The 26,289-nt window shown below is 37.4% G+C and overlaps 1 protein-coding gene and 1 long non-coding RNA gene across 42 annotated transcripts in view; one reads left to right on the forward strand and one right to left on the reverse strand.

The window, feature by feature from the left end:
* The window catches only part of LOC108234849 (protein tyrosine phosphatase receptor type D), a 441,438-nt gene that overhangs the window by 27,093 nt on the left and 388,056 nt on the right, over nt 1–26,289 (reverse strand). For 8 of the 41 annotated variants that reach the window (XM_017414382.3, XM_037976433.1, XM_017414378.3 and 5 more), the window contains exons 13-25: nt 24,577–24,765; nt 22,027–22,035; nt 21,314–21,331; nt 19,263–19,373; nt 18,236–18,247; nt 14,515–14,784; nt 11,875–12,456; nt 11,322–11,467; nt 10,607–10,751; nt 5,121–5,218; nt 4,778–5,034; nt 3,759–3,852; nt 990–1,199 (exon numbers count right to left, since the gene is read on the reverse strand). In XM_017414382.3, coding sequence (XP_017269871.1) covers nt 990–1,199; nt 3,759–3,852; nt 4,778–5,034; nt 5,121–5,218; nt 10,607–10,751; nt 11,322–11,467; nt 11,875–12,456; nt 14,515–14,784; nt 18,236–18,247; nt 19,263–19,373; nt 21,314–21,331; nt 22,027–22,035; nt 24,577–24,765 — 2,141 coding nt within the window. Of the gene's footprint in view, nt 1–989; nt 1,200–3,758; nt 3,853–4,777; nt 5,035–5,120; nt 5,222–5,652; nt 6,241–6,576; nt 6,695–7,264; nt 7,292–7,644; nt 7,839–8,705; nt 9,012–10,606; nt 10,752–11,321; nt 11,468–11,874; nt 12,457–14,514; nt 14,785–18,235; nt 18,248–19,262; nt 19,374–21,313; nt 21,332–22,026; nt 22,036–24,576; nt 24,766–26,289 lie in introns of all 41 variants that reach the window. The other 33 variants (XM_017414350.3, XM_017414368.3, XM_017414357.3 and 30 more) reach the window with 16 other exon arrangements.
* LOC119617174 lies at nt 1,195–26,277 on the forward strand. Its single transcript, XR_005233371.1, has 3 exons — nt 1,195–3,012; nt 10,574–10,685; nt 26,037–26,277. It is a non-coding gene; the product is annotated as an uncharacterized LOC119617174 (long non-coding RNA).

Genomic DNA, 26,289 nt, shown 5'->3' on the forward strand with positions numbered 1-26,289 from the left:
CAGATGTACTACAGTCTCTCCCATCTCACCTGCTGAAGCTGGGAACTTGTTTAAAGTGACTGTGTTTGGTTTATGACAGCAATAAAAGCATGAAACTTCCAAATATCTAAACTTTCTATAGGCACTGTAGAACTGTTTTCTTGTTTTTAGCATTTTATTAAGCTTCTGTTTTATCTACAGTATCTTGTATAACAGGTCTCTGTTTAAAATAAACATAAAAAGGACTGCATGGCTGACCAATAACATGAATTGAAAAGCTAATTCAAAGTTTTCCTCTGACTGTTTTTTTCTTAGCTGCAGTTTAACCAATCAGAATTATCTCACTATCTCTCCTTTACAGGAGAGAGCTGATTGAACTGTTTTATATTCAAAGTAAAGATGTGAAAAAAATGGTCTTGAGGGAAGAAAATGTATGCCTCAGTGGGCAAATTAGAGATTTGCCGCTGTCCATCATTATGTTTTTTTTTCTTTTGCTCTACCTGAACTCAGGGTTAGTGAACAGAGTGTGAGGCAGAACTATAAACCCTGGAGCTCATCAAATCCATCATCTCGCCTGCAGCTGCCTAATCACGCTTCTTTCTGGTCCTTCGTCCAGACACACACACACACACACACTAGCTGCTGCAGCGGAGATAAGGTGGACCACACGTAGGATGCAATTAAAGAGTAGCTCTGTTATCGAGGTGTTCTTGCGATCAGCTCAGGTCTTAAGGGGTTTCTCGCCCTAAAGCAGCAAGGGTCAGCTTCTTCGGCCCACTGCAGCTGCTGCTTTAAGATTTCAAGCCGAAACCTCACGAGTGCTTAAAGTCTCACATGTGACCAGAGGCAAACTTTGACCTTTGGCCAAGATGAAGTGGATTTAACCATCTTTGAACAGTTTATAGAACAAAGAACATGAGTGAGAGATTTTCTGAAGACAAACAAACTTGAGAGTCTGGATAAATTTGAGATGGAGAAAAAAATACCTATAAAAACCACAGCACACTTACATTTTCAGACATCTCCAGTACAGCGAGCACAAAGAAGATGTACTCCTGGCCGTTCTGGAGTTGCTTGTTTTCAAAGTCTCCATAGATCTTGCCATCTCCCAGGGTGAACTCTTTGGGCAGGTCTTTGAAGTATGCTGTGATATAGGCTTTGGGTTCTGTGTGCCTCTGGAAGCGAAGGCCTCTGCTCGTTCGGTTTATCTCCTTCAGCAGCTATAGTTAAAGAAGCAGACAGTTGATAACACGGTAGGGAACACATTCCACATGAAAACAAGTCCACACTCACTGAATCTGTCTATCTCTTTTTGATTGCCGAGCTGAAAAATGCTGATTGCAAAAAAAAGGCAGAACATTAGAGGAGAGATCAATTACTTACTTCCATCTGTTTTGGGGGCTACAAAAGATTCTGAGATTAAAAGATTGTGTGGATTTCCTGCATTTAAAACAGCTGAGGATTATCTAACAGCTTCAAACAGTAAGAAAGAAACTGAATTAGTTCAAAACTAACATTGGTCCTTTTTTATTTTTCTCTTGTTGATACAATCAAAAGCTTTTCTGCCTAAATGCGCTGACAAATAGAATCTGGAGAGAATTTAACAGTATTTGATAAGTGTACTGTGATTTATTCCCTTTTTTCTGAATATGAGTGTGGCATGCATGAAAAAAGTTAGAAATGTTGCCAACAAATAGCTTTAAATTTTAATTTCTGGTCATGGTTAAAATACAGTCCTCCCACTTTAAGTTCTCAGGTTTTACATATCAGGACATAATAGAAATTATGTAGACTATACCAGGTTCTACAACTATTCAAATCTAGTCTTAAAAGCACAAAAACAAAGCCAAAATGGAAAAGCTGTGTGAAAAACTGTTCACCCTTGCTGCTTTTATTGGATTTTTAGGAGGGAAAGTAGCAGCCAGGTACTTTTGATCAAATGCACACCCTTACCTTGTCATAATCAGTGTGATCTCCTCTATAAAAGCAGAAATATTAGCAGTTTGCTGCTTTCGTGGATACAGGTGTGTGTTGATACAATGCCAAGAAGGAAAAATATCAGCAATGACCTTAGAGAATCAATTGTTGCTGCCAATCACTCTCTGAAGGGGTTTCAGTCTTTTTCCCAACTGTTTGGAGTTCATTATTCTACAATGAGACAGATTATTCAAAGTGGAAAACATTTAAGACAGCTGCCAATCTTCCCTGATGTGGACATCCCAGCAAATTCACCCCAAGGTCAGAGAGCTGTGCAGAAACAAACATCTGCAAACCTCAATGAATTCCAGCAACATTGTAACGAAAAGTGGGCCAAATCTTCACAACCATTTGAGAGACTGACAGTGTCAGGAAACGACTAGTTCAGAGTACTGCTGCTAAAGGTGGTTCTACAAGTTGCTGGATCATAGAGTAGCCTAAATTTTTCCCGCACAACTTTGCCATTTTTCCTTTGTGTTTAATAAATAACGACATGGTGGAATCGGTGTGTTTTTCTACACTTCAGGTTAGATTCAAACAATTTTAGAACCTGGTAAAAAAAACAGATCCTTTTTGTTATTCTTTATGTAAAACCCTATAATTGAAAAATAGTGGACCTTCTTTTTTCATGACTGTATTACATAACAAATATTTAGTTTTATATTTGGATAAATAATTTTACAACCTGTTTTTTTTTTCAATGCATCAGTAAAAATGGTTCCGAACAGTTGAATGAAAAACTGTGTCCTTCATACAAGCTTGTATCAACAGATTTTAAATTTCAAGTACAAAGCCTGAATGATAATTATGCTAATCAAGCCTGCGTCTAAATGCCTATATCTGACTTGTGCCAATGGAGGACTGCGTGCACATGGAATGTGCTCGTAATGTGCGTCCGTCATTCACATTAGAGGGGTGGGGGGTGGGGGTGTGTGTGTGTTCTTGTGTGTGCTTTGTTTTGGCTGCAGGGCTGTTGGTGCTGCCCGATAATGTCTTCAATCATCTCTCCTGTCAACACGGCTAAATCTAGCTGCCCTTGGGAAAAGTTGTGAAAAGGTGAGTGCCAATATTGACAAACAAATAAATTCTGACAGAGGCGTGACTTTTGGGCAATCGGTCAAGGCTGCAGACACGGGCCTGTGGGCATGAGCTGCAAAGGCATTGTCAGATGAGACATCCTGTATTTTCCTTTATCCTTCAAGTCATGTGAAATACGCAAGGTTCATAACATGGAAATAAATATTAGAAGTCTTACTAGTTTGCATTACACAGCCTTTTTTTAAAAAAAAAAGTAAAAATCTAAAAGATAAAATGAAACTGCTTAAAGTGTGTAGTGGTAAAAGCTTTCATTTGCATGCAATGCACAGGAACTCCAGAATTATCTCAAACAGCTAAATATAAAAGTTGTCAAGTGTTTTGTGCATATGCAGTAGCTGAGCTTTGCCTGGAACGAGAAGAGCCATGAAGGCCCGATGCAGCTCTCCAGGTAATTACTGCAGACACAAAGAGGAGGAGGTGGGGACGGGATTGGAGCTTGCAGTGCAATTGATGGCTACTTCATGTTCTCATTTCCATATGAACAGTGCTCTCTGGAGCCATTTGCGTCAATCAAAAAGACTCGTCTGCTGTATCTCTTGCCCTCTTACCTGCCTCGACTTATTTACTCCTGTTTTTGAGAAAATCAATATGTGGTATGTGCTCACAAGTATGTAGGTTGAGTTAGCAAATGACTTGAACTGTGTCAGAATTTTTTTTTCTTTCCCTTGATAACGTAAGCCAGTCTAATCAGACAATGAATTTACCTCCTCCAAATTCATCTCATCAGGGTTGTCCCAGGGTTTGGAAAACTTTCCAGTGCGCTGCTTCTTCAAAGGTACAACCACAACATAATACCCCCTGAAAAACAAAAATTAAAAGTCAAACATACAACACTAGAATCAGTTTTTAAAAAGTTTCATGATTTATCAAATAGATATGACATATATAAACTGTCTTATATCTAACTTGTTGGGGCAATGCACTAGTATTGTGTGATGTTTTGATGACTGCTACAAACCAAAATGTGATGGAGTTTCTTGACCCACTTTCAAATTATTACCTGTCCATGCACCTTGAAAATAGGTGAAGGTGTGCCAAAACTCTAAACTAGATAGCATTAGCCATCTTGGCAGTGTAAAATATGGGGAGCTAATTACAGTTTAAGCTTTGGCATAAAAAACAATGAGGCCATAGTATCCACCAACATTGTGGAAAGAAAAAAAAGGAAAAAGTAAAACTGAATATACCCCTTAGCCTTGTGACAACCCTAGGCTTTGTTAAAAGGCTGAAAAGACTTTATATGGCTTAGAGGAGTAAGTTTAAATGAGTCAGGCTGTTTCAGTGTGCACTGACTGAGGTGAAGTGGATATTACACTGAAATGCAAGGATGAATATAAATGACTGTTTTGGAAAAATTACCCCTGACAAGGTCAGCTATCAAGTTAAGTTGTGTATTTCCATTCACAGCGCATCAGTATAAAACAGTTATCATTAGGTTGTGTACATCAGACAGTGAAAGGCCAACCATTACTGTAATAATGCCTTTACAAGTCAAATAATAACAAAGGTCTTTTTTTCTTACTAAGTTAAATTATATTGTGTTCATGTGTAGTGGCAAGTAGAAATTACAAGAGGGGAGTATGTTATCTAGAGGTGCCTCTTCAAGCTAATGTCATACGTGACCCACATTATTGGCTAAACTTATAACACAATCGTCAATGTTTTGGTGAAGGCCAGTTTCCAAAAATATAAATATAAATGTATGCTGATGAAGCATTCTTACCGCACTCTCTCAGATGTCTGCACTGATGGTAGCTCAACTGTCACCATTCCATCTGAGTTGGTTTTGCCAATCATGTAGGGTTTTGTGCGGAGCACGTCTGGAGCCGTCATGGTGGACACTCGATGCTGCAGACCTCCAGCACTGTTGCCACGATTGGTCAAGAGGAAGGAGTACTGTGTCTCTGGTTGAAGACCTGTGATTAGCTTCTGCGTTAACTTCCCATCCACCTCCACACTCTGCCCGTTGTCGTAGAGGATCTAGAAGAAAAATTAGGATAACATTGTGTTGCATGGTCTTAATTTATTAGTGTTGCTTGCTGTACATATAGCGAGGCAATGCTTACAGTAAAAGGTTGGGCTGGGTTGTAGGATTCTGGGATTTCCCACATCAGTAACACGGATGACTTCATAGCAGCTTTCACATGAAAATTTTTTGCAAACACTGCTAAAAGAAAGGGGGAGCAGATGATTTAGACACAAATTATCTTCTTTTTTCCATTTTCCAACGATCCCACACTAGTGCTTACCTTAAAATGTCTCCTTCATACCAGGCTGAAAGAAGTACTATGCTGAACTCAAAACTGTCCTCTTACCTTTTTTACCAACACCAGCTTTTAAAATTAATGACTGACCTGTACTTAACTGACAAGACACAAAGAGACATACATACTTACTCAACATGAGTGAGTGTTAAATCGTAGGATTAAAAGAAAAAAACAAAAAAGCTAATGATAGGGCAGAATGTTAGTACCAGAGTCTTTTGGTTGGCTCAACTTCTGCCATTTGAGGCATTCAGAGGAAATTGTTGTGGTTGTACAGGAAAAGGTTGAAAGTTTAAAAAGGAAAGGGCTAAGAAAGTTCAGGGACTGGTCCTACCTTGATCCACGGGTTGTGTTCTGAATTGGACACTTGGGCTATAGGGACCAGATCCCTTGCTGCTGAAGGCACACATTTTAATATCGTAAGTGGTGTCTGCCCTAAGGCCATCCAGGAGGACTGTTGATTCCGGGGCAGTGATGAAGAGTTCAGAAGGACTGCGTGGGCTGTTGATGTCTTTATATTGCAGAGCGTATTTTATTATTCGCCCGTTCCGCTCTGCCAGCAACACAGGCTGCCAGCTAACCTGAACTGTGGAGGTGGTGGCGCCCTCTGCTTTAATGTTCTGAGGGAAGCCGCTTGGAAAATCCTCATTTGTGGTGACTTCTTTGACCGTCTCTTCACCAAAGCCCACCTTGTTGCGTGCTGAAAGACGGAAAGTGTATGAGGCTCCCTTATGGATCTCTTTGGTTGTGTAGTGGTTCTCTCGCTCTGGGAATTCAATAACAGTCAGTGGATCTACATCTTTGCGACCAAAGCGAAGGCGATAACCTTGCAGCGGTCCATGGGTTACTGCTGGGGGATGCCACTGGAGTAGAGCTGTGCCCATGTTGGTTGTACTGACCATAAGTCGAGGTTTTTCCGGAACTAATGGCAGCAATGGAAAAAAAAAAAGAAAAAGACTTTTTAAGAACACTGTTTTCTTCCAGTATCAGTCTGAATAGAATGTAAATTAAATGTTCTATTTTTATCCAATTTGTCTCTTAAATTTTCATTTTGTGGATCTCCAGTACAGCAGTGTCTTACAAGTCAGTAAAATATTATATATATTTTTAAATAATTGGTGACTGCATTTATAATCAAGAGATGAGTGTATTTAGTGTGTGGTATCATACATAGTGCATTTAAATACTTTGCAAAGCAGAAAGGTTATTTTATATGAATGTGCAAAAATGCAGATGTCTTTTGTAAAGTTTACATTACCTGCGCCAGTGGTTGTGATTAGTTTGGGCTTGCTGCGAGCGCCGTCGCCTTTTGTTGTGTAGGCCGCCACTGTAACTGAATATGTGGTCTCAGCCTGCAGCTCTGTGATGATCATTTCCTGAAAAGATACAGGACTTAAGCTGCCAAACTTTTATTTTCCCATTTGCACACATAAGTGGGATAGATGTGGTAAGTGCAACAAACAAAAGCATTCACTAAAAACTGAGGCTAACCTTATTCGTTTAAGACAGGTTTTGATAGGCTAGTTTATGGATGGGCAGTGATTTTTGAATATTCTTAGTCTTATTTTTAAAGGATTACAAAGAATAAATTATGATCACAGGCAAATTACAATTTAACTGCCAGAATGTGTTTGCACACTTTCACACTGATCCATTGGACCAGTGAATTTGAAGAGCAAATTTTCTTGAAATGCCCATCCCTACTTCAGTTCAGAAATAATTTTACATATGGGAAGTTACTTCCCCTGTTTAAAATTCCTTTGGCAAGCAGCAAAAAAGAATAATAAGGTTTCTCAGTCCAATTTCTAATTTCCTTCATAAAAGTTTATCAAAAATCTCCTTTTAGTAATTTTTGAAGGTTACCATTATAATATGGTAAAATGATGCACTGTTAAAGGAATTTTTTGCCACAAAGTTAAAAAAAGGAAATACAGTTAGCTACTCACATGATCAGTTGAATCATCAAACTCCCACTGATTATGACATTGGAGAATAAAGAGAAAGAAAGTATAAAAAATTATTAGATACAAACAATGACAACTGAAAACACACACACACACACACTGAATATTTGTTCGTCAAAAAATAAAATCAGCACTAACTGTGCATTTACATCCCAACATATAAATATTCAGTTCCATGTGACTAATTGAACTGACATTGGTGACAATAATTAAAATATGCATGAAAAAAATCTAAGTCATATGTGCAAGTTTCCAAAGAAATGAGACATTGCTGTTGACTGTATAAAAGTGAGAAGGTGAGAAATATAAAGTCGGACTGTTTGTCTGAGGAATGAGGCAGCTGGCTGAGGGGGGTGCTGTACCTGGGCATCATCAATCAGGATGTCCTTGATGACTGGCTGTCCCGTGGGCTCCCCATTAACCATCTTGACATAGTGCACCTGGTATCCTCGGATCTGACCGTGCTGCTTGGTGGGCACCGGCGAGCGCCAGATCACTTTAATTGATGAAGAGTTGACAGCCTCCACCTCAACTTTACGAGGTGGCCCGCTAGGAACTGGAGGAACACCATGGGGATAAAAGAAATAAGGTCAAAATTATAGAGAACCCCTTCACCTTTCCTATAAAGCCTTGCCCCAAAGCTGTAGCGCAAAATTCTGCAGTGATCAAAAAGGAGAGAAAAAAAGGGCACAAAAGTGCCGCAAAATGCAACAACCACTGCATGACATTGATATTTCAACAATGGTAAGGGGGGGAAAAAAACAACAGCAAAAACAGGTCTGACGACTGACCTAATTTTGAAACATTGAAAATGAGTAGAGTGGATTTTAAAAACATGGGATAAAAAAATGTGTTTAGCCAAAAAGGACTTCAAGACTTCCAAATGCTTGAAGCACAACAAGAATTTTGGCTATAAAATAAAGAGAAAAAATTAAAAAATGATTCTCACATGAGTGAAAAAAATATTAAAAATGGCCTTTAAAAAAATTCTTCCACCTTTTTGTTTTTCCCACTGTCTGTAACTTGGCCTTTTGTCAAGTTTTTAACAAAACTTGAGTTGGATTTTGTTTTAAAAATTGATTTAGGAAAAATGAAAAGAAAAGACAGTTGGGACTGGAAGGTAAAGGCCGCAAGCTAAAAATGCCATACCATGTGTTGAAATTGAGCAGCGTAAAGGGGGGGATAAAAAAGCCCAAAAATATGCTTATGAGAGTCAGTTTGTTTGGGATAAAAAAAACAGTGGACTGTCCAGAATGGGGCTGAAAGTATCAAGTGGAGGCAGTCATTTTAGAAGCAGGCGAAGAGGGGTAGAGAAGAAGAAGAGGTAGATATAGGCAAGGTTGTTAGTATTTGATGGGGTAAGTTAAAAAGGGTAGTTTGGATTTGCAGCTGAAGGTTTTTGTTTGTTTTAGCAAACACATACCATCCTCCTCTGTGCGGACAAGCTGCGGCAGGCTCTCCGGTCCTGCTCCAACATCAGTATGAGCAATGACCGTCACGCGGTACTCTGTCCATTTTTCCAAGTTTTCCAAAAGGTACTCTGAGCTTTCTGGAGGGATGTCGGAGATTTGACGAGCAGCTGTATCCTCCCCTTCGGTAGCAGCGTATTGGATGGTGTATTGCGTTATGATTCCATTTTGTAACTCCACAGGGGGTGGCCGCCAACTTACCCAGACAGTGGTGGAGCTGGGGCTATAGCACTTTACTTCCTGAGGCGGGCCCGCAGGTTCTGCTTGGTGGATTGGTTTTGTAGCAGATGGAATTTTTGGTTGTTTAAATTCGTTTGTTGAGGCCATTCAGTGAGTTGGATTTGTTTCAGTTTTGGTTTGATCAGGACGATGATGATGGAAGAATTGACCAAATAAAAGAAAAAAGAAAAGGAAAATAAAATAATATAAAATAATGTAAATGCACAAGAACTTATGCAGGTAAACACAAAATAATTTACATCAAAAATAGACCAAAAAATGTAGACAAACACAAAAATATAAACATTTATAATGAATGGAAGATGTTGACTGGAAAAAAAAGACATCTTGACACAGCATGTCACCTACCTTTATCATGAAATCAAAATTATAAAGAAAAGGAAAAATTACAAACTCCGGTTGTTCTTAGATTCCAAAAATTGTCAATCAAAACCTATTTCATATCTCTTCAAAAATCAGTCAAATAAGCATTTAAAAAATGCATGTAGTAGCAATCAGACAAATTTTGCAAGCAGTTACCATCAATCCAAAAACATAAAGGTTGATGCTGTCTCTAGTTTAAAAATAGGAAAAAAATGTTGTATTGGTCACCAACCTTTCCGTAGCCTGTTGGTTTGTGGTAAAAGCCTGATTGTACAACAGAGAACTTTCCAAAGGAGACATGACTGTTTCATTAGATTCTGATATCATCGGCATGCACTTTTTTTTATCTTTAAAATCTTCAGAACATAAATCTAGGCACAAAACCTGAGTTTTTATACCCACCTGCTCTCTGCCTCAATCTGTCAGAGCCCTCAGATTTATGCTAAATGTTTAAAGTCAAATTTAAAGTCAGATGTTTTAATTTATGACCAGTGGTCAAAAGACCACACAACATTTCTTTTACAGTCAACAGCAAAATCCAATTCACCAATTGGGTTCCTTTTGTTCCATAAATCTGAGGTATTTACAGTGAAGATGTCTCTAACTCTAAAAAAGATAGTTCTTGCATTGAGCTTTCTATGGGGATGTAACGCCCAAACTTTGATGCTACTGTTTAGAAAGCATTAACAAAACTGAAAAGTCTTTTCAACATTCAGATAATTGGTCCTGATCTTTGTAGGTACATAGAAAGCTCAGTCTAAACATTTTCTTACTTTCCTGTTTTTGGCTTCAATGCAGTGTCAAGGGACAAGAGACAATCCACTACCATTCATTGTTAGAAAACCAAAAAATGTCTGCTTTTATAAAAGTACTTGAGAACTTTATCATTGATTTTAGCTAGAACTGTTTTTATTTTTTATTCTTTTTCTCCAACAAAATAGGAGAGTGGTAGTTTTTATAACCTTGTCTCCTGACAAGGCAGGAAAGCCTGCTTATACTCTGTGCATCCTTTCAAGGTGAATGCTTCACGGTCAACTAGATTTCAGCACAAATATTAACTGTTTCACTGTTCATATCCTAACAATTTTCAAATGCATTAAACATAGGAAGAAATTTTATTTGTCTGGGCTCAGTAAGTTATTACTGATAATGTTTTTTTTAAGATGTAGCTAAAAAAAAAAGAATTAATGCATTTGAAAATGTGTTTCTTCCCAAATAGTTTGGACTTGGTCAGATAAAGAAGAAGACCTACGTGTCTGTGGAGTTTCTGCAGAGATCTCGCTGGTGTAAGCTCCAACTCCGTGTTTACTACGTGCTGCCAGACGAAAAGTGTAAGTAGTGAACGGCTTCAAGTCCTTCAGTAGGTATGATGTTGTGGGTTCAAAGCTGACTCGTTTCTGTGAAGAAAATTTGGTTTTCTTTTATTTATGCGAAAATACATAAAAATGCTTCTTTACATAGGTTATACCACTCCTATAACTACAATTTTTTCTTGTACATGAATGCACCATATCTAAGCAGCTAATTCTTACAAGCCTTTGGGGTCTAAAACTAAACTCAAAATAAGCACAAAAGGTGTACCTAAAGAAAAGATGAATATTTCACTGAGGTAAATGTGCTACTTACTTTACTGTTCAATTATATAAAGTTCAAGTTTTTTTCCCCATAGTCCCAAATGCTACTTAAACAGGTAACATTCAAGTCCAGCTTACTAACCCATGATCTGTGAATGTCAAGCTCATCAATATAAATTGCATGAGGACTAAAACGTGCAAACTGTGCCCTATTAATGGCCCACATCAATGCTGTAGTAATAACATTGCTCTGAGTAAAAGAATAGGGTCTAGGAGGGCAAAAAGCAAGTCTTACAAAGCTATGTTTAAAAAATCTAACAACCCTTTTAATAAAATGTATTTAGATTACCTTTTACAAGTAAATTTACAGATAGGAATTTGAGAGACATTTACCTCGTCTTTTTCATCCCTCTTTTTGTACAAGAGTTCGTATCCTGTGACTTGATTTTCTAGTCCAGTCTGTGCCGGAGTGTTCCAGGAAAGTAAAATGCTTGTTTCGGATTTGGCTTCTCCTTTAAAGTCAGTTGGTTGGGAAGGAACTGGAATTTGAGTAAAGAGATAATTACATTATTCTCAACATTATGCACAGTTCATTCCCGTTTCAGTCACATTCATGCTCATGCATACAACTTCTTAGTAGTTGCAATTGTAGAACAGCAGAAAGAGTAAATAAAACAATACATTTTTTACTTATTTTATATAAAGTAAACAAGTAAATTTAATTTTAGTTTTAAGTGTATGAGCACAAGTCAAACACTTTATTTCTGATTTAAAAGGACAGCCTGGAGATGTTTGTGTGTTTACAGCTCTGGTTAATAACTGTAACCCACTAATGAATAACTGTGACCCAAAAAAATGTACCTGCTGTTTGTGACACTTTAAATTTAACTGCAGAATAAAAATCAATATAAAACTTGCTTAGGTTGTAAGATGGGAGCAAACCCACCTCCAGTCTTGGCGATGATTTGCAGGTCTGCAGAAAGAGGTCCATCACCTACAGAAGTATAAGCCAAAACTTTAATGTAGTAGGTCTTATTTGGAATTAGTCCCTGGATGGTGACAAAGTTAGACCCCCGAACAATCTGCTTCTCCCAGAGGTTGACATGCTGGGTGGGATCCATGGTGTAGTACACTCTGTATCCCATGATCTGCCCATTAGGCTCCTCTGGTTCATCCCATTGGATGACAGCAGTGGTGGCGCTCATCATGTGACCCCGGACCTGCCTCGGCGCCGTGCTGGGTGCCTGCTCTGCTGTTTTGGCCTCTATGCTCTCACTGGGCGGCCCCCGTCCAATGTTGTTTACTGCCACTACCCGGAACTCGTAGTCAGAGTAGGGGCTGAGGCCGCCAACGCTGTACCGAGTGGTGGCCACGCCATCAATCTCCTTGTACAAGTCCTCAGAGTACTTAGACTTGTGTTGGATGATGTAGTAGGACACTGGTTCAGGATTGCCGGAGTCCCAAGTCAAAGTAATGCTGGTGGCTGTCCGCTCAGTCACTATGGGGATGCCAGGAGCCTTGGGTAATGCTTGAATGACAAACATTAAATACATGGTAAACACAAAAGAAAGTCACAGAGACATACAGCTCTGGATAAAAGTTTTAAAACATGTCTCTTTTTTTTTTCCATATTTGGCTTCCAAGGGCCCAGAGTTTTTTGTGATCTTTTAAAGTGGTTGTGATCAATAATTTTGGGGGGTGATTCTGAAGTTCTTTTGTGTATTGGCTGCTGTTTCCCTCAATTTCTGTCTAGTCCTGGACTAGTCCTAGTTTATTCTGCAGTTTGTAATTGAATAAACTGAGGAATGCGGACAAGCAGAAAAGAAGTGTCAGTCGAAAGAACCTATTTATTTCTCTGAAAGCCAAATCTTTTGGACAGAGGGGGAAAAAACTACCAAAGATCTGACACAGGACCTGAGAAATGCAGCATTGTTTACTTAATGATCTACTGTATAACAAGTTTTCAGCTAGCTCTTTTGAACACCTTGTTGGTGTTACAATACTATTTTATGTCTGTAAGCTGTGTTTTATTTGGTATTTCTCACAGATTCCAATAAAAATAATAAAAAAAGAAATTGTCTTTTTGATAAGTTAGGTATTTGGTTACTAGCTAGGACTTTAGCTTTTTGGTAATCACTTTGTTGGTGCTAAATTATTATTTTAAGTCTGTCAAACTGTGTTTTAATCATAGACTCAGTCAAACATTAAAAACAAAAATGCCTCAGACTGCTTGTGTTAAGCTTACTTGATAAAGATCTGGGCTAAACTGCAATCTTTATTTATCTGTGTGTTTTTAGTCAACATAACTCTGGTTGATCCGTTGAATTTAGGAGCCATTTTGTGCCTGAATGAGGCGGTTATCCCAAGAAAAACAAAAAACAAACAAAAAAAGGCAATTTCTTATGAAAATGGTTAGGTAGTGGGTTAAAAATGACACAAAATGTGGTAAAACTTAGTTCTAGTAGATTTCCATAGAGACAACTGAACTTATTCTTTATAACTGAATACATTTTGCTTATCTGTGGGGATTTTCTCAATTTAATCAGAAAGGTGTGAAGCGTTTAAACTGCAGTGAGCTGAACTCACATGCAGATCATTTTCTTCTTTCCTTTTGGGGATTGTTATAAAGCAGCCAAAGTCCAAACAAAAATTTAAAATAATTTTTTAAAGGCCTAAAGATCTATTGATCATGAACGTTTTAAAAGATTCAAGTCTGACGCCTTGAAAACAACAAAAAAAAAGATGGATGACTAAAGACTTTTGCACAGCACTGTAGATGCCTGCATTCTCCACTCTCAGCATTAAATAGTGCTGTTGTTGTTGTTGTTAATCTTAGATTCCTCTTTATCACTTTAATAATTAAAGAGGTAAATTTATTGCTTTAATTCCCCACATCGCGGCACACGGCAGGAGATATCAGGGCAATAGATTGTATTTATATGCCATCTGAAGTAGGCTACTGGGGGAGCTCCTGCCAGACTGTTATATTGTGACTAATATCACTATGTTATGTCTCAGAAAAACAAAGCTGAGTGTGTGCGTTTGTGTGTGTGCCAGAGTCAATCCCTTGTGTGCACATAAACATTGCAACACCAATCTAGGATATGTCTCTGGTACACTGCAAAGTAGATATGATTACTCCCAGATAAGTACTGTTTCTACAGAAGACATCGAACACCATGGTAGTTTTGTACCCCAGTGTGCTCCCTCCTTCCTACATCCTGCAAACGGTGAGCTTGTGGCTTTGCAGTTCTCCGACTGAGAGATAAGCCCTTCAATACATTCTCAATCTGACATCAAATGAACTGATTCTGGTGCCAGGGTTTGTCTCAAGCTTTAAAAAAATCTCTTGGAATTGGTTTGTTGTCATAGTGAAAGTAAGTCTTTTTGAAGTACTGGCAATCGGCTCTTCTTGGATAGTTTTTTTTAAAAACAACCAAACTGCATGTATTCCTACTACTTGTAGACTTTAAATATTTAAAGAAAAGTGTTGTAGGAGAAATAGTTTACATCTGACATGAACATCTCTTAATAATATGCAGGTGTTCATTATAATTAAAAACAGAAAAAGAAAACAAAAAGTTACCTTTTACTGTTATCTGGGCCACAGCCTCGATCACCCCGAGGGTTGACATGGCTACACATGTGTAATTGGCCGACTGCCGGACATCTGTGAGTTCCAAGACGTTCCGTCCAATAGGCATGTCGTCCTCCGGAGTCAGGTCCTCAGCCCCCAACATCCATTTGACGTAAGGCATGGGAGAACCTACTGCCACACATGTAATATTTACGCTGCCTCCTGGCATTATCTCATTGTCTGTAGGCGGAATGGAGAATCGTGGCGGCACCCGACGCACTGAAAATAATTGACAAAATATCGAGTGAAAAACAAGCCAGAAACAAAAGCTGACAGTGAAAACAGTTTGCATTCTGCATAAATGCTGATAAAAAGCAACAAAATTATACAAATGAGAATATCAGAATCATAAAGCTTTAATTGCAGGATAACAATAGGCAGTTTATGGTCAAGAAAAATCATTTCAAGCACATTCCATCCAAGATAAAGATATGGTGGTTAATGAGTGAGCACCATGCACAGAACACTGCATCAGACTGGACAAAGTGCTGGAGAGTCAACAGTACTCTACAGTTGTATGCAGAGACACAACTTTTAGGCTGCACACCTCCAGCTGATGTGAACTGATGTGCCACATCACACAGACAGATGAAACACTTGAGTTGAACACGTAACAAAAAAATTGTGTTTTTCTGTGGGGGGGTTTTCAGGCTCAGTTCAAATAAATCCAGGGCTGCCAAATGTGATGCATTTATTCTTTGGAACAGTCAAATAAAAACAAGAAAATAAAAAAAATTAAATGGTCTCACAATGCAAAGCAAACCTACTGCAATACATACAAAAGAAAGAAAATAAAAAAAAACATTGTCTTTGCTAAACTCCTTTAGTAGTTACTTCAAGAAGGTGGTTAAGCAATTTAAAGATTTAAAGGTGGCTTGACAGCTCATAGTAATTTAACAGTGAAATAAGATCTATTTACCTATTATAAGAAAAAATATATGTATTAAGGAGTTCCTCTACAATGCAGTGCTTTGGAATAATTAAAACTATAAACATTAACTGATGCTAATTTAAAGAGTTTCAACAGGACTAGACATGAGCCAGTTTCTGGTTTCAAAACCACAATTTTGTCATATTGTCCTTACAGTTTAAACTCTTTTTAATGAGATGGCAAAGTCAGTGCAGGATTTCCTCCAGTTGTACGGAGTGACATTTATCTATCCTTCTTCCGTTGCTGCAAGCTGTCAGTCAGCTGTGTATGACAGCAGAAGGACCAGAAACCACTAAAGGTTTTATGCTGTTAAAGATGAGGTCGACTGTTTGGAAATTTTTGGTAAGGTGAAACATACATGGTCATGGCTTGACTGCTAGAGGAGCACTTTCTATCTCTGTTTTTAAGATAATGCTGTTTTAAAAAAAATGTTTGAAATAAGCTGTGACAGTTTGCATGTGTATCAGTCTAATGAAAAGCAGGACTGCTACTGAGCAGATAACCCAGCTAATTAACTAGCTAACGTCAGCTTGTCAGGCTTAATGTTACTTTACTGAGTCTAGAACAACTCATGTTCTGCATTATAAGTACTTTTACTTTAGTATAATCAATTCTGTTTTTTATTAATGCTATATTTTTGTTTTAGGTCTTTTTGTTGTGCACATCAATAAAAAAAATGTTGGCTTGCTATCTGGTCTTGTAGCTGACATTGTTCATTTAAAAGCATGTTCTCTCACACTCATTTGTATCTGTGCCTCAAAATCTAAATAAATAAACAATGTGGTACATTTTTTAAATGTTGCTATATTATTGTGAAACCATGGTATTTTTGCTAAAGGTTCTCAAACTATCAGAAGCTCCCACTGGCCCAATCTTAAATACGACCACATTATTCTAAGAAGGTAGCTAGTTCTGCAAGACATGCTTTGGAAATTACTTTTAAATTAGACACCTGACTGTGATTTTACAGAAATGCACAACTTTGCAACATTTAGAACATAATTGTGCTTTAAAACCAAACAATGTTTATAATAAACAGTGTTAATGAATGCATATCATCTGACAGCTCTGGTGGATGCAAATGTTTATGAATATATATATACTTAAAAATAAAATATAAACTAAAACTTAAAAGATAAAGTTGCAATTTGTAGACAAGCATGGGCTCAGGGTCTTTTGTTGGAGGATAATAGTTTATCATGCATACAAGAATACTATGGGGCTTTGAGAGGCAACTGTGAGAAGTAGTTTGGGGGTGAGGTAAAATATCTGAGAGGGAAGAAATGGTATCACACGATGAAATAAAGATTAGGCTGACAGCTTCAAAGACCATTAATTCATAGAGCTAGCATAAGCTAACACTAGCTATATCAGGCTTATGTAAGCTAACAGTCAGCTTAGCTACAGCTAACATAAGTGAATGCTAACTGCATAAGCCTAACATTTGCTAATGTTAGATATCCCAGGTTAACATAAGGTGGGCTTGAGAGCACAACTTGAGAAAAGAAGAAAATAAAGATTTAATGTGTTTGCTGTCATATTTCTTTAGGATTTGTCAAAGGCTATGTTAAAAAAGACAGGAACTACAAAGTATTGTTAAACAGCTTATAAGCAGGGATAGGTTTTTAAGGTAGTCAGTGTTACTGCTCGTGGTATTCCAAAATGTTATTGTTAGGTTAGAGCATTTTATTTAGGAATATTCTTACCCGTCATCAATTATTTCACCCTCTTTTAAAACCTTAAATAGTCTCTGTAATTCTAAAGTGCTTTCTAGTGGAGGTGTTGACTTCTACTCTAACAAAAGCATGCGCTTCCTGCTGCTAACTCACAGAGCTCATTCTGTTGAGCAGGCTGCTGCTCTCAGGAGAGGAAATCTAAGGGAACTGCTTGCATTATTAAATACACCGTTTCTCTCACTCAATATTTAATTAATATCCAATTGGATCACGCTCCCCACAGACATAATATTATCCTGCTCATTTAAATATCATTACGTTTGTCAAGACTTGCAGATAAGACTCTAAATGCATCATTCTTTCATGACTTCTCGAGTAGTAGCATCCTCATCAAAGGAAATGTATAATCTCTGCGGGCGAGGTTGTTTTTACAGCTTGACGCTTGACTTTAGTGCCAATTACAACAAAAGAAAGATCTTTCCTAAACATACTTTGAGAATAAGATAAAAAGAGCACCACAAGGATTATGTTACAGTAGTGATCCCTAAATATTTGAATGCAGTGAATCCAAGGATGTTGTTTCTGTTTTCATTTTAGTCTTCTTTCCCTACTGGCATGAATTCCTGTAAGTCATTGGGGGAAAAAAAACAAGCAGGAACACTGACAGAGTAAAGGGCTGGGAAAAGGTATGGCTTTCTCAAACAATAACAAGGGGACCATGCAAATAGATTGTCAGGCAGATGCAAATATCCCCCACCCCTCCACCCACCCCCACTCAACCTCAAAGATGCAAACATGCACCAGCTGTAGGTTAAACAGTCAAGCATTCAGACAAAGATCGGGGCTGTCTCAATAGATAGACTGGATGTGCAACAATGGAAGACATGATACAGATAAATGCAAAAAAAGTAAATAAAAAAAGGTACGCATTTGTGCTCAAGTTTCAGTGACTTCAAGAGGGAATATTTTTGTGACTTGAAAACAGTTGAACCTTGCAATAATATATATAGATATACATTTTTTGAATGCTTGTGTTGTATTCAGAAAGTAAAAACACACCAACCTTCTCGTAGCTCTGAAGGATGTAGGGATTTCGTTGCATAACAAAATGAAATAAGGAAAGGAGAAAAACAAGGGAAACACAGAGAGTAAAAAAGGCCATTTTTTTAGGTGTTTGAATGCTACGCAAACAATCTGAAAAAACCTTTAGTCCCTAGGATGCAGGGAGCTCCAGACAGCTCACTGACCACAGGTATAAGCAAACGTTACATCTGTCAAACGTTTGGGTAACTTTTGGCTAAATTCTGTCCAAGGCCTGGATTTATCTTAATATGATAATCTATGTGTTTTTCCTGCAATATATAGGTTTTAAATTTTGTATTTGGAACTGGTTGGTAGAAGGGGATTTAAAATTAAAATGTGATGTTATATAAAAGTATCAATAATGACATGTTGGTAAAAGTAAGCAACAATAACACCAAAGCAATAGATAATTTAACTTGGGCAGAAAAAAAAAGAAAAAAACTATTTCTCTGTAAAAATCACACAGCTATATAAACTTTTCCATTGCAACGAAAAGCTGTATCAGTGTATTTGGAGCACAAAATTTTGCAATTTCATCAAAAAAAAATTGCGTTGCACTTCAATTTGTTTTAACAATACCATTATCAGTAACTAAAGTAATGAGATTAAAGTTGTCGTAGAGTATATCCAAGGGAAGAAAAAGGAGTAAGATTGGGGTCTGATGGAGGAGGGTTGTCCACCATTTACCACCTCCAGCAGTCAGGTTTTAAAAGCAATTAGTAGATAAACGCAGCAAGCAGTCTCGTCACTGGTGTTAGACTCGGGATAATTAACGGAAAGGACCAGAAACACATCACAGAGCAGATACTGTAGGTTCAAACCAGTGCAGGTAAGTCAAGTGCGAGGAACAGAAAATAAACCGTAATAAATCATACTTACAATGGTCTCACAGGACACGGCCCTTGCAGAGACTATTTGTTGATTTAAACAATCCTCAAATTTTAAAGAGCATGATATTATAGCAATGTTTGAAGCACGCTGGTGCTGTTGATACAAGCACTTCCTACCTCTGACATATAGATTCGCTGGGGCAGAGTAGCGGGTTCCATCGCTGTTGGTCGCCACGCATTCATACTTCCCCTGATCAGACTCTTCGCTTTGCTCAATTTGGAGGGCTCCTAGTTGGGAATAACAAATGGGAGTAACAAAATGTGTGTGGTTACAGTTGTAGCATTAGCATCAAGCTGTCAATTAAAAAAATAAAAATAAAAAGCAACAAGCTGGTTCAACCTTAAGGGGGCCAATATTAGCCCCCATTTGTTTTTACTTTTGCATTGTCCTTTTTATGACTTAGCAGTCCGGGCAATTTAAATAATTGTTTTGTAAACAATCTCCAATCCCGTATGAATAAAACACTGATTTCTAATTCTGAAAAAACTACAATTTTGGCATAATCACAGATTAACTGGTAAGCTTACTGAGGTAAAAGGGAGATTGTACATCACTACTTCAGATTAAAAGAGCTGCAACTGATAACCATGCAAGACATTTTAAAACAAAGCTAAATTATTAAAAAAAAAGGAAAACAGTAAAACAAATCCAAATTAAATACTGTACATCAAATTTACCTGGGTGATAACCTCTTTTGAGGAAAAAAAAATTACATCTAGAAAGACACTCATCCTATTGCCAATGATAACAAAAAGTCCTAATTTTACTTTGAAGAAGAGGGGCAAGCCCATCAATATACAACATGTCACTGGACCGGTCAATATGGGGATGAGTGATACTGCTTTAGGGAAACATGGATCAAACAAAAGAGGTTTACAGTATAAGAAAGCAGCATAACAAGGGAGGACAATTGAAAAAAAAGAAATTTAGGTATGACTTTAGCATGTTCAATCACAGATCAGTTGTAATATTCAGCCTACAGAATAATTTTGAACTTCACCAAAGTGAAGTAGCTTTCAAAAAAATGCAGCGTATACAAAAAAAATTGAAAAATGCTGCTTAGATATCTGGAAAAAAATTTAATTGAAGTATCACGTAATGCAAAACCAACATATAACCCTCTGACAAAAGTTTTGACATGCAAATCTTGGCAAGAAATGTATGTCGACACAACTTACAACCTTCTGACAACCCTTAGCTGAAAAATAAAATGCAATTGTATTAGAAGACAAAATTCAAAATATGGCCTGAGCCAACAAGAAAGTAACCAACCACTGCTTTAGCTTGTAAAAGCTACAAAAGACACCCATAAAAATCCACCAATGGGATCAGCAGTGTGGTGTCACATGACCCAGAGAAAAAAAAATGGCTTTATGCATCAACAATTCTCCAGCTCCATGTCACATGGCAAAAATGAGCCAATCAGGTCCTCGCCAGACTCTACTGTTTGCCTTCCCAAACCCTGAAGAAAAAAATAAAAAATGTCAAAAAGTAAAATAGTTTCCAAACCCAAGAAAAGTAAGAAAAATAGGTGAAAGAGGTAAAAAAGCACCGTAAGAAACTTTATCAAAAAAGTGGTTGTTTGGGCTTTTTTGTAGAGGTACAGGAGAGGAAAGCAAATAGAAGAAATGGGAAAAAAAAGTAGTTTGCAAAGATAGAAAGAACTCTTTGGGAGAAAAAAGCAGAAGAGAGACAATGTCGTCTTCAGCATGTCTGCGTGATTCCACAGCATCTGTGCATATTTTTAGTGCTGAACAAGAACAGCTAAGGGGGGAAAAAATGCTTGGTTGTTTTAGTTGGACAAGAAGAGGGACACATGGTTTGCTATGGCCAAAAAGAAAACAAAAATGAACGTAAAAAATATTGTCTAAAAAAATAATTGTCATTGTATATGCTTATTTGAGGCCAAGGCAAGCATATCACAACTGAGCTAAATGGGCTCTCAAAACAAGAACACAAAGGAGTAAATAAGGCATAGACAACATGATGAAATACAATTTTAGTCAACAAAACAGGACAAATAAGAAGGATGGTCCATATGAACGTAATGGGATTTGGTCTTTGTAAACGGGACAAAAATGGAGGTGATTCTGGTGAACGGATGGGTTGACAGCAAGAATGAACTTGTATTATTTTCATTCTGTGAACATCAGTTCAGCACTCTTACCTCTTATTGGTGTACCACCTGGGTGGATAATATGAATGCAAATAAGATTAGAAAGAAGAAGCATTAGTACGAGTAGATAGAGGCTGGGGGCTTTGGAAGAAGAATCAAATTAGATTTAACAGGGTACGTAAATAAAGATACTACAGGAAAGAGAAGAGAAATAGAGAATAGAGAACTTTTCTGTACTCTTCTGGCAAATAAAGACAGGATTCATCATAGAAAAACTTCATAGGTCAGAGAGAAGAACTTGTACATTGATGTACCACAGGGGGAGGGGAGGTGCCATTTTTGGAAGTGGCAATGGCTTCTGAAGACCATCTACTGAAGGAAAAGACTTTCAGGACTTTTTATATGAGAGTAGAGCTGGTTACCTTCCTAAATCTCTTAAACTTTTCAGACCTAAGGTGCTGGTGTTAAAAAATTAAGTGGTGGATAAGTGAGTGAGGAACAAACATGTGAGGACAGATTATTACTCAGGTCAGTGTACAAAAAATACTTGGCTGAAGCTTTAATGGTTAAATCTCAATATAACATGATAATAGAGCTGGCAGCGTTAAGACACTTGAACACTGTGGGGGTGAGGGGAACAGTGTGTGTTTCTCTAGCCCTGAAACTAAGCTACCTGTTAGTAAAATGCATGCCATGCATTTTAATAGTTGTTGAAACATGGAAATTAGTGGGGGGTGATGTGTGCTTCAGAGCTAAGCACTTACCAAAGGATTCTGTAGATTTAAAAATATAGAGAGAAGAAAGACAGCATAAGAATTTGATTATATTCTTTAGGTAAGTTTAGTTAACAGAGGATTCGTTAATACTTTAGCAACTGTACGTGAATCAAAGTCGCATGTTAGAAAATTAAGGTTAATTTGACACAGTTTTACTGAAAACAAGTCAGTAAGGAAGTGAGGTTAAACATGATGACTCAACAAAGAACAGCTGTGAAATCTGTGAAGACAGGTGGTCAAACAGACAAGACTTCAACTTTAAAAGGATGGTTCAAATCTTTCGAAGTGAGGTTTTATGGAAATGTTATGATCAATTAATTTCGCACCTTTAGTAAATAGCTCTTTAAATGGCTTCATTTTGGGAGGAAAAAAAAACTGACCAGATTTGCGAGCTAATTGCTAGTCCAAATGGGGCCAAGACCAAAGTTAATTGCTGCTTTTTTACAACTTCAATCTCAAAATTTTTATAGCAGTTTATACAAATGTTTTTTTTTATTGTTTGTATTTTACTTTATAAAATTAATACTTCGACAGGGACTCAAAGATTGAGAGTTTGGATATTTATTTCAACAATTACGATATGATATGACCTCACATCGTTCGGACAGTCCTGCAATTTATATCTCAGAGTAGCAAAAATGATACTTGTATTCCTTAAGACAGTATCTCACTGAGCTGTGATAAGTTAGCAGACGACATTCACGAGTGAATCACAATAATGTCTTATGTATTTCTGGGGTTTCTTAATTTCCTTGTGTGAGTTGCAGAGGCTTACGACCTTGTTGCTTGAATTTTAAAATACTTTTACAGTTTTTCTTTTAAAGTACACTTTGAGATATTGCAGGCAATTTACATAAATCTATTTTTATTTCAAAACTGTACTCCAGTAAATTAAATCATAAATGGGGTAGCTTCCAAAATGGGTACAAAGTGAGCCAAGGTGGGTACAGTGTGGCTACCAAAATAACGTGCACAGCCTTGAATACAGTTTTATAACTGTATATATGGAAATAAGCTGTAATTTCTAAAAACTGGCTGAGCAAAACATAGCCACTTGGTCACAAATACTCAGAATTCAGTGAGACTGCGACAGAAAATGTGCCCATTTTCTTGCAATTTCCTTAGAATTGAGTTGCCATCTAGTCTCCAATAGAAAAAGCCTAGTGAAATACTTGCAGTAATCAGCCACAATTAACACAACATTGCACATAGACTTTGTCTTCACAAACGGTATCTTTTCATACCATTAGTTGAGATTTTGATTCCAAACAAGGTGTCTTTGGGACACTGTGGCCTTGACTAACCGTGACGCTCCAGTTTCATTTGCAATTTTTGGCCTGTAAGTTTAATAAACTTTACCACTATCAGCCTAACATTACATGGTTATATCGGTGGACTGGATATAAATAACTGCAATGCAAAATTGACCCCAACGTAAAGGTCTATAAAATAATGTTTACATGAACCTATACGATATTTTGGGGATTAAAGATGTTTTAAGATGGCAACAATCCACTCTGATGCGGTCCCCACTCAGACTCGCTATTAGCACTATTTCTTCAAACGGAAGTCAATCGAACAGTTATCTAACACAAGCAACACACTGATTGTTCATAACCTTTCCACAAAATCCCACTTGAACAAAAATGCTAAATTATGATTATTTAAATTAGAAATATTTTTATAAGAAGGTGCATTACTGTTTTGCTTTAACTGGCTCACAAAACTGCTAGCAACAATAGCATATTTAGAAAAAAAAAAAAACTTTTATGTTAACATAATGAAATTAAAGTTAGGGTTTTGGTGCAGAGGAACTTTGTGTGTGAGGCAGGCAAATAGACACAAAGCTGGTATCTAAATATTAAACAGGGGCTGTAAATTAAAAACAATGAAGCAATAAAGAGAACATTTTTATGAAGTTTTATGTACTCCTGTGGCTGATTAAGGGACAGAATAAATGATTTTTCTTCAACCTAAAAATGTTCCCAAACAAAAAAATTCTATTCAAGGACTGATATAAAAAAGGAAAAAGAATGTGCTGTTCTGCATTTTTTTTCTATTTTAAAAACATGGATTTTGAATGAAACCAAATGTTGAATATTAATACGTAAAAAAATGACATACATGAAGAAAATGGTTCTAAAACATACTGCACCAACGCAGAGGAAAGTAAACCAACAGAAAAACAGCAAAAAAAAAAATTCATTATAGAAAGTCACAGCAGTGAGCAATGAGGGCAGATGTTAGGGCAGAAGCCAGCAAAAAACAGGGAGGGAAACAATCCCAATAGCCCATGACAACACTGGAAGACAAAGGGAGACACAGACAGACAGCGGGGCGTGTAGAGAGTAGAAGACAGGAAACAGTAGAAACAATGCCATTACCTATAAAATTAAAAGCCAAATGAGAAGTTAAATCATGGCAGGAAAAAGAGGATGAAAGAACAGAGGATACAATGTGGGGAGCAGATCAGATTGAAGAAAACAAGAAAGGAGACTCCCCTGTTTGGTAATTGAGTTTCAGCAGCGGAAAACCTACCTGATCTGAGCTGTTTAATGCGGCCGTTGTTGTTGGTGGTGTTGACAGGGAGGAAGTCTTTGAACCAGGCGATGTCTGGGTCAGGGTTGCCACTGGCTGCGCAGAGCATGGTGGCGGTTCGTGTTCGCTCCACCACTTTTAACTGTGGGCCCATGTCTATGGTGGGGAAACCAGGGGGCAGCTGGTCCTCTGCAAACAGGTCGGAGACATGGTGCCAGATGTCAGAGTGGGAGTCTTTGGGGTCTTAAAGAAACCTTGTTGCTATTTCAATGAAAAATCGGTTGAAAATGAGACTCTGGAGACTTAGGAATAAAAATGTATACTATATACTTTACCTAAATATAAATGTGAATATGCCCAAACAAAAGAAACTAGCTTTTATAGTATGTTAATACTAGAATAAGTACATCTCTGAGTAAGCAGCTTTACAGTGTTATGTGCAAATTCACAAATTTGGTTGTGGGAAGCTCTTATTCAAGCATCTGTTTTATGAGACCAGCCTTTTTTCATATAGGTCTGATTATTTGATAGATGCTAGGTCAATTTATTGAAAAGAAACAATGTGAGAAGTTTGAAGGAAAACCCAGTTAAAAATCGTAGATGTGAAATCTGATTATAACTATACACTTTTTGTAAAACTTCAGAAGCCAAAATGATTTTAACCTCTGGTTACATGCCTTACAAATTGAACAGTGTAAACTCTTCTTCTACTTTAATTTTGTTTTTGTTAAATTACTGTAAAAAGGTAACTGATATATAACAGTTCTCATTGAAATAAAAGAAAAGTGAAAACTACAGATTCTTTTGAATTCTAAGAAATTACTTTGGTAGATGCAGTTACTTTTCACGATTGGTAGTATGTATAAATGACATTATTCTTGTGTTGTGTTGACTTCTAAGTCCTGCTCCCTCTGTGTAAATAAACAAATATTGCTTTTGGTAAAAAAAATAATAATAATACACCTCTTGCTTCAGGCACTTTTCTTAGTGTTCATTTTATGTGACTCAGAAAAGAATTTAAAATCTTACTCCAAACATACAAAGATCTCTACAACCAAGCTCTGTCTTATATTAAAGATCTTATTGTTCCATATTTTCCTGACTGAGAACTTTACTCTTAGACTGCAGGTTTACTAGTTGTTCCTAGAGTTTCTAAAAGTAGAACGGGAGGCAGAGCTTTCAGTTATCAGGCTTCTCTGTTATGGAACCAACTTACAGTTTCTGTCCGTAAGGCTGACACCCTGTCTACTTTTAAGACCAGGCTTAAGTCTTTCCTACAAATCCTATAGTTAGGGTTGGCTTGGGTTTCCTGCACTATCCCTTAGTTATGCTGCTATAGGCTTAGACAAACTCATTACATTTTCTCACTCTGCTGCTGTCTTTACTCTCTCTGCTCGTCATGTTTGTAATTAGCAATTACTGCCGTGATTAACCTGTGTTCTCTGCTTGTCTTGCCATAGAAACTACACCTGGACCAATCGAGGAAGACAGACATTCATTTTGATTCTGCTCAAGGTTTCGTCCTGTTAGGAGGGAGTCATTCCTTTCCGGGTTGCCATTGTGTTGCTCATGATGGGGATTGCACTGGAGGATGGTTCAACGCAACCTGCTGAGTCCCTAAGATAGATAACGTTTTACTAATAGGCATTATAAATGTACTTAATAGAACTGTATCGTATTCTAATTGGATTAAAATGACTAATTACATTTGAA

Source organism: Kryptolebias marmoratus, linkage group LG7, assembly GCF_001649575.2.
Source record: "Kryptolebias marmoratus isolate JLee-2015 linkage group LG7, ASM164957v2, whole genome shotgun sequence".
Lineage (NCBI taxonomy): Eukaryota > Metazoa > Chordata > Actinopteri > Cyprinodontiformes > Rivulidae > Kryptolebias > Kryptolebias marmoratus.